The sequence below is a fragment of the Cottoperca gobio genome, unplaced genomic scaffold (genome assembly GCF_900634415.1).
Source record: "Cottoperca gobio unplaced genomic scaffold, fCotGob3.1 fCotGob3_329arrow_ctg1, whole genome shotgun sequence".
NCBI classification, from domain to species: Eukaryota; Metazoa; Chordata; class Actinopteri; order Perciformes; family Bovichtidae; genus Cottoperca; species Cottoperca gobio.
Genome location: NW_021166935.1, coordinates 87,341 through 95,894, shown reverse-complemented (window position 1 = coordinate 95,894; position 8,554 = coordinate 87,341). Strand labels below are relative to the sequence as shown.

The following is an 8,554-nucleotide window of genomic DNA, read 5'->3' as shown; positions in this document are numbered from 1 at the left end:
AGGTAACGTTTCCTCTCTCCTGTCATGGTGTCATCAGTCCTGTGTAGGATTCTGCTGCTGAACCAGGAACACCGAAGGAATCCTAACGGGAGAAGCTGACTGACATGAACGCCACCAAACTTTGTCTTTTGTTATTGTTTTGATTGAGAGACCCCCTAGTGGCAGAAAATGACATTTGTGTCTAAGAAAATGTGAGGTGGCTTTAAAAGCTACGCTGTTTTGGGGTAAATAATAAAAAGATTGTTGCCGTTACTGAAAAACTATCAATTAAAAATGAGGCAAAAAAGTTGATTGCTTCTGCTGCAGCGCCTGAATTACAGGAGGCATTTTGTTCAGTTGTATTCCACAATGATATATATGTACTGATACCACTGTGAATGATTACATACTATATATAGACCTCCTTCATGTTGTAACTGATCCCCGTGTGACCAATTAATCAACATAAAAGGCGCTGCCATTGTAGTTCAAAGTATTTGTAATAATTCAATATAATGGCCTGCCTCTACTGTCCAAGAAATCATTTTTAATTGTCTCATTAGAAGATGCTGTAGCTGTGGGCTGGAGAAAACAACAATAGTTCTGTTTCCGCTCCACAGATCTTTGAAGCTTTCCACTTACCTGTGCAAAGCTGTGGGCCTAGACGTCCTTTTTGTAACCACAGCAACCTGGCTGGCTCTTTGAAATCCCTGCAAAAATAGAATATCACCAAGTAGTGCACTTTGATGGAGGAAACCTATATCGTGCAACAGTCGACAATACAAAACACTGACCTCATTAAAAACTATTGTCACCAGGATTCTGGGCTTGTAGCGACTCTTTTCAACTGCATGACTAATTGCTGGAGTGAATTTAATGAGAAACAGTTTGGCTATGAAATGAATAAGTTATCTTACAAAAAGGGGTAAAGTTTGTGTTTGGTATGTGCATGTCCGTGCCATGAAAAACTACAATAGCTACCTCCAACACAGACCTTAATGTTCTGTTTGAAAGTTAAAAAACACACACTTAACATCGCTGTATCAGCTTGATACTACTTTATAAAATGTATAATTAATTAACATTATTGTGACGCAGAAATCTGCTGCAGAATATGACACATTTCTTCTGTTGGGGTCTCAGAGACTCCAGCTGTGAAATATGTTTGAATACAGGGGATATTTACACGCTCTATTTAGTTGTCGACGGTAATATTATGCAGCACTATTCTCCCTAAAATCCCAAATAAGTCATTTGAGTTTGTTTATGAGAGGTCTAAGTGAAAGACTCTTTGGCTATCAAAAGGAATGTATTTCTTCATGCATAGCTCATATGACTTAATTATATGAAATATTTACTTATTATTATTTGGTGTAATAACAATGCTTTATGTTCATTTCCATATTTAGTCACATTTGTCAAATGTGCAAGGCCAGTCTGAGGCAAAGGGAAGGGTTACCATGTCAATTACCTCTCTATATATTGAGTTATAATAAGGTCGGATTTAGAGGAACAAATGGTTGATTTTGCAATTACTATTATCATTTTCACACAAACAGCATTGAGGCCTGTGGGATCCCAAAACATGAGGGAGCAAAGCCAATGTCAACAACAGATAAGCGTAATGTTTCCTTTGGTGAAGACTAATATACATGTATTTTAATCTAACTTACACTTGCAATACAGTTTACTTCATTTCTAGCTAAAAACATGATATAATGACTTAAGTAAATCATTTAATACAGTTGGTTTTTCCTCCAAGTAGCATGTTTTTTTAATGTATTTATCTACAGTTGATTTCGAACACCTTCCTCTACTTTAAGCTGTGACTGCTGCAATGTCCAAATACCAATGCAGGGATATTGTTACAATACAACAGCGCCACTAAACAAAAAAATAATGTTTTACCTCACAACAAACTTGTTATCAATTCATAACCACAAAATCTTCATTTACTTTTTTTTATCGTGTGGTCCAAATGTCACATTTACCTTGCTGTGGAAAATCTAAATCAAACTAAATCATCAAAAATAAGGTAACATGTGACCCATAGAACAATGGTTTTTAATAGCGTCAACTCAAACTCTTGTTTGAGTTGAGTTTAAGTAAAATGTTATCCAAAGGATCACCCAGACTCTTCAAATATTTAACACCAGATATAAAAACATTCTTAGACACTTTCAAATCATATAAAATGATAACCCTGTTCTTTTAAAAATCAAAAGAAAAGAAAATATTGATGAAATATGTTTTACTTGAAGAACACAATCAGAACACAATAGGTGGTTTTATGTATGTTTAGAGGATAATAAACGGTGGAACATAGGACAATAGCTATGCTAACGTTAGCAGCTAGCAGGTGAGCCTTTTGTTAGCAGCTAAAGAGTCCGATATTTCCCTCAGACGTTGGTGGGAACCAAAAACAGAACTAAAAAGAAGATTGAATATTGACTTACATTCATCAGGTGAAACAAACACGACTCCAAATGAAATGTTGCTCCTTCACTGCTGGAAGCAGGTGAGCAACAGGTTGCTAACAAGTTCAACATGTTAGCTTGTTTCTGCTGCTCCCAAGTGGCAAACAAACGGAATTATGCTCACCGCTACATTGGTAACTAAGAAAAGCTCATTCAAAGCACTGTTGTCGGCCATTATCATACTGTTTCTTAATATCACAGCAAATTATAGTCTAACAACATTCATACTAAATGCTAACAAAAAAAAACACGACGAAGTTTTACTTAATTTAGTATTTTGAATGCCAAATGTAAGCTAGCTCCAACCGACCAGAGAAGGCGTTCTAACTTCTAACTGACATTTGTGATTAACAGCGCGAAGGACCAATCAAAACCTTCCATTAAAGCTACGTACTACGTAAACAAACTAGCAACCCGGAAACTCTCTGAGTTCTGTAACTGTCAGTAGCTAAATGTTTCGCTTGTGGCTCCGCGGCACTAAAACAACTCGGGCGAAACTGTCGGTGTTATCCCGTAGAAACATGTCGGTAACGTCCAGTCAGTGTGACGTTAAAAACAACAGGTCGATTCACTCGGACAGCCTTGAGGAGGTTCACAACGTCCCGCTGCACGTCATCGTCAGACCGATTCCTCCGGTGCTGGATGAGCTGAAGGTTCAGAGTCTGGTCAACACGATGCAGGTAGAGACTGTCTGATCTGCACTATACATGTGTCTGCAGACACACCTGTGGAGGACATTCAGATACAGCCTGGTATTCAACACTGCTGTGAATCAGCTGAACGATGTTCAATCACTTTCATTTAAGTTTCATGCATATTGAGAATATTTGTGAAAATGCAACAAATACAGTAGATTTCACGTCTTCTTTCACACCTAGACCACTTCAGCAGGCTTGGATTAAAACACACTTTACCAGATTACCCAGAGAGGCTAAAAACATGTTTATACATGTAGTCACAGATGTGAAAATGCATTATAAATAAGGGAGATTTAACGGTTTGTTTTTTTACACCTGAACCACGTTGAACCAGGTCCAGATTCTTTTTTTAATACACTATAGTTACATTTGTCAAATCTGGACTAGATTATCCCAGAGGAGCCAGAGACTCTTTAAAACAAAGCTTTATTCAGCTAAATCTGAAACTGTGCTGTGTTTGTAACCTCTGGAATAAATGTGACCTGTCTCCGTGGCTTCTGATGGAGACCTGGTCCAATGTGGTCTATATGTGAAATAAGCAGTTTTCTCCCTTTTTTGTATTTGCAATAGAATAAAGATTTCACACATTTGTAAGTAGGTTTCAGACGGCGTTAAGGCTTTACTTAAAATGTCTTCCATGCTTTCACAACAGTAAGCGGTGCAACAATGGAAGATATGTAAGATATGCCTAGAGGTTTTATATTGACACAAAGAGTTTACATTTAAATGATCTGATCATAACGGCACTACAACTTTACAGTATCATTTGTGTAAGAAACCTTTTATTTAGATTTGTTATATGTTGCATTATGTTGTTTTTTTAGGCTGATTACAAAGTTTTTCAACTAAATTGGACAGTTTGTTGTCTAAATTAAAATGAGTTGATGACTGAATTACGATATTCAGTATTTTCCACCAGAATTAGGTACACAGCACCAGACCATAATGTGAGGAGATCAAATCTACATATATGTGAACATTAAAATGTTAATATTTTACATGGTGTTCAGTCTTTCTATGTTTACATTCACGTTTGTAGTGTTGTTTAGCTACTCATTCAGTTTCCCTCTCACAGTATCGTGTATCATTTATGTTTTGTAACGCTTGTATAATATGTGCTGCACACTTGCTGAATGACTTTGCTTCCAGGAGACGGCCGACATCAGTGTTGTTCCTCCCATCGACGTGCTCTGGATCAAAGGCAGAGAGGGGGGGAACTACTTCTACTCTTTTGGAGGCTGTCACAGGTTTGCTGCGTACGAGAGGCTGAACATGTCGACTATCCCGGCCAAGCTGATCAAGTCAAACATCTCAGACCTCAGCACCTACCTTGGAGCTTCGACGCCTGATCTGCGCTGACGGCAGAGCAGCTTTTTAAGAGACTTTGCTCAGGTGGCTCACACACACACACACTTACACACTTTACTCTTCTGTTGCAGCCGGGGACTGCAGAGCAAATGATTTACCAGCAGGGGGGAATGTAACTCTTCAGTTTAACACATGAAATCACTGAGATGTCATTTTAAAGGGTGTGTGTGTGTGTGTGTGTGTGTGTAAATTATACATTTTTAAATTGTTTCTCTGTCATTTAATAGCTTCAACCTTCAAACACTAATTGTACTTGCACATAAAAAGTAATTTAAATTATCTTTTTCCTGCAGTTCAGTGACACTGACACAGTGAGGATGTTACAAATCTATAGGCCTTTTCAAAGCAGACATTTGTCTTGTCAAAGTAAAAGCGTTACCAATCTGTTGTATTTCAAGATATAATATGCAACTTTTCTGCATTAAAATGTGTAAACATTACTCTGAAGGTAACGTTTCCTCTCTCTCCTGTCATGGTGTCATCAGTCCTGTGTTGTATATGTAGTGAGACAGAGACATGTGTAATGTCCCTGAAGGTAACGTTTCCTCTCTCTCCTGTCATGGTGTCATCAGTCCTGTGTTGTATATGTAGTGAGACAGAGACATGTGTAATGTTCCTGAAGGTAACGTTTCCTCTCTCTCCTGTTATGGTGTCATCAGTCCTGTGTTGTATATGTAGTGAGACAGAGACATGTGTAATGTCCCTGAAGGTAACGTTTCCTCTCTCTCCTGTCATGGTGTCATCAGTCCTGTGTTGTATATGTAGTGAGACAGAGACATGTGTAATGTCCCTGAAGGTAACGTTTCCTCTCTCTCCTGTCATGGTGTCATCAGTCCTGTGTTGTATATGTAGTGAGACAGAGACATGTGTAATGTCCCTGAAGGTAATGTTTCCTCTCTCTCCTGTCATGGTGTCATCAGTCCTGTGTTGTATATGTAGTGAGACAGAGACATGTGTAATGTGTAATGTCCCTGAAGGTAACGTTTCCTCTCTCTCCTGTCATGGTGTCATCAGTCCTGTGTTGTATATGTAGTGAGACAGAGAAATGTGTAATGTCCCTGAAGGTAACGTTTCCTCTCTCCTGTCATGGTGTCATCAGTCCTGTGTTGTATATGTAGTGAGACAGAGACATGTGTAATGTCCCTGAAGGTAACGTTTCCTCTCTCTCCTGTCATGGTGTCATCAGTCCTGTGTTGTATATGTAGTGAGACAGAGACATGTGTAATGTCCCTGAAGGTAACCTTTCCTCTCTCCTGTCATGGCGTAATCAGTCCTGTGTTGTATATGTAGTGACATAGAGACATGTGTAATGTTCCTGAAGGTAACGTTTCCTCTCTCCTGTCATGGTGTCATCAGTCCTGTGTTGTATATGTAGTGAGACAGAGAAATGTGTAATGTCCCTGAAGGTAACGTTTCCTCTCTCTCCTGTCATGGTGTCATCAGTCCTGTGTTGTATATGTAGTGAGACAGAGACATGTGTAATGTCCCTGAAGGTAACGTTTCCTCTCTCTCCTGTCATGGTGTCATCAGTCCTGTGTTGTATATGTAGTGAGACAGAGACATGTGTAATGTCCCTGAAGGTAACGTTTCCTCTCTCACCTGTCATGGTGTCATCAGTCCTGTGTTGTATATGTAGTGAGACAGAGACATGTGTAATGTCCCTGAAGGTAACGTTTCCTCTCTCCTGTCATGGTGTCATCAGTCCTGTGTTGTATATGTAGTGAGACAGAGACATGTGTAATGTCCCTGAAGGTAACGTTTCCTCTCTCTCCTGTCATGGTGTCATCAGTCCTGTGTTGTATATGTAGTGAGACAGAGACATGTGTAATGTCCCTGAAGGTAACGTTTCCTCTCTCCTGTCATGGCGTCATCAGTCCTGTGTTGTATATGTAGTGACACAGAGACATGTGTAATGTTCCTGAAGGTAACGTTTCCTCTCTCCTGTCATGGTGTCATCAGTCCTGTGTTGTATATGTAGTGAGACAGAGAAATGTGTAATGTCCCTGAAGGTAACGTTTCCTCTCTCCTGTCATGGTGTCATCAGTCCTGTGTTGTATATGTAGTGAGACAGAGACATGTGTAATGTCCCTGAAGGTAACGTTTCCTCTCTCTCCTGTCATGGTGTCATCAGTCCTGTGTTGTATATGTAGTGAGACAGAGAAATGTGTAATGTCCCTGAAGGTAACGTTTCCTCTCTCTCCTGTCATGGTGTCATCAGTCCTGTGTTGTATATGTAGTGAGACAGAGACATGTGTAATGTCCCTGAAGGTAACGTTTCCTCTCTCCTGTCATGGTGTCATCAGTCCTGTGTTGTATATGTAGTGAGACAGAGAAATGTGTAATGTCCCTGAAGGTAACGTTTCCTCTCTCTCCTGTCATGGTGTCATCAGTCCTGTGTTGTATATGTAGTGAGACAGAGACATGTGTAATGTCGAACAGCGTGCAGGAGAAACTCTGATGTTTAACCTTTGAATCAGAAAGAAGAGGAGAGAATAACTCCCATGATGCACTGCTGCTGCTGCACCACCACACCAAACTATTTTCTTGATGTTTTGATTGAGAGCCCCCCCCGAGTGGCAGAAAGTTACATATTGTGCGTCCCACTCAGTCGTGACAGTGACGCAACACCAGGACTCAGCTACAGCAGTTAAATGGGATTCGTCCATCATTCAGTGGATGAGCTCCACCTGTGCTTCTCCTGCTGTTACATGTCAAAATGTGCTCAGTGAGAACAGACTTATTGAATCCACCAGTGGTTTTCCATCAAGTGCACCTTTTGAGCTTCTTCTACTGGGAACATATTGAAATGTTCACACACAAGTTATTTTAGTCTGACATCAAACCATCCCTGTAGTCAGTCCTTTGTAACTGGTGTTAATATTAGAATCAAATGGTGCGGAGCTGCTTCGTGTGCAGCAGCAGAACATGAGGAGGAAATGATTTAAATAACTGCAACGTGCCTTTGAAAGAATAATAATGAAGTAGCACCAAATGTTGCAACAGAGAACTTTATGAGAAGTCAGGCCCAGTCAACGTTGACGTTCTGCTTCAGACAACACAAGAAGGTGATAACAGCCTGGAGAGTTTCAGGAGTTATGAGAACATCAGGCCGACGACGTCTTTCTGTCAACATGCAAAATGTTGTCGCGTCTTGCTGAGTCTGCTGCTTCTGCCCGCCATCAATCTTTCTCACTCGTCTCCCTCAGATTACCTTCCAGCGCTGCTGCTGTTGTCCAGGTCCGTTCATATGAAGGAATATAAAAAGCTGCTTTGCAATCCACCAATAACTGCAGAGAAGAAGAAGAACAAGCGCAGCACGCTAACCACACACTTAATGTGGACGTCTGTGAAGGTGTAAGGTGTCTGAAGATCTGTTGTGAAGCTCAAAGTGAGCGGCCATCTTGGCAGTGACGTCTCCGGCGTGGATGTGATGCGGGCGGGTGACTCTGACGAAGTCGCACGTTTGTATTTCAATTTGCAATGAACGTTGTTGTACTTTACTAAAGGAAGATACATATAAATCTTCCCCCCCGCTGTGCACGACCTGCAGGTCATCAACTTCTTAAACAAACAATAACCCTCAACCAAAGCAGCGTGCTCCTGATGACTGTTCAGTAAACTACAGCTCTCACACACACACACACACACACACAGGTCTCTCTCACACACACACACACACACACACACAGGTCTCTCTCACACACACACACACACACACACACACACAGGTCTCACACACACACACACACACACACACAGGTCTCTCTCACACACACACACACACACACACACACAGGTCTCACACACACACACACACACACACAGGTCTCTCTCACACACACACACACACACAGGTCTCACACACACACACACACACACACACACAGGTCTCTCTCACACACACACACACACACACACAGGTCTCACACACACACACACACACACACACACAGGTCTCTCTCACACACACACACACACACACACACAGGTCTCTCACACACACACACACACAGGTCTCTCTCACACACACAC

The 8,554-nt window shown here is 40.9% G+C and overlaps 1 protein-coding gene and 1 long non-coding RNA gene across 2 annotated transcripts; one reads left to right on the top strand and one right to left on the bottom strand.

The window, feature by feature from the left end:
* On the bottom strand, positions 1 to 2,544 carry LOC115005599 (uncharacterized). Its single transcript, XR_003831968.1, has 3 exons — positions 2,436 to 2,544; positions 622 to 689; positions 1 to 82 (listed from the first exon to the last, which is right to left on the bottom strand). It is a non-coding gene; the product is annotated as an uncharacterized LOC115005599 (long non-coding RNA).
* Positions 2,545 to 2,846: 302 nt separating this feature from the next.
* srxn1 (sulfiredoxin 1 homolog (S. cerevisiae)) lies at positions 2,847 to 4,962 on the top strand. Its single transcript, XM_029427488.1, has 2 exons — positions 2,847 to 3,136; positions 4,304 to 4,962. The coding sequence occupies exons 1-2, from the start codon at positions 2,909 to 2,911 to the stop codon at positions 4,511 to 4,513; spliced, it is 438 nt and encodes a 145-aa protein (XP_029283348.1). The 5' UTR covers positions 2,847 to 2,908; the 3' UTR covers positions 4,514 to 4,962.
* Positions 4,963 to 8,554: the final 3,592 nt, after the last annotated feature.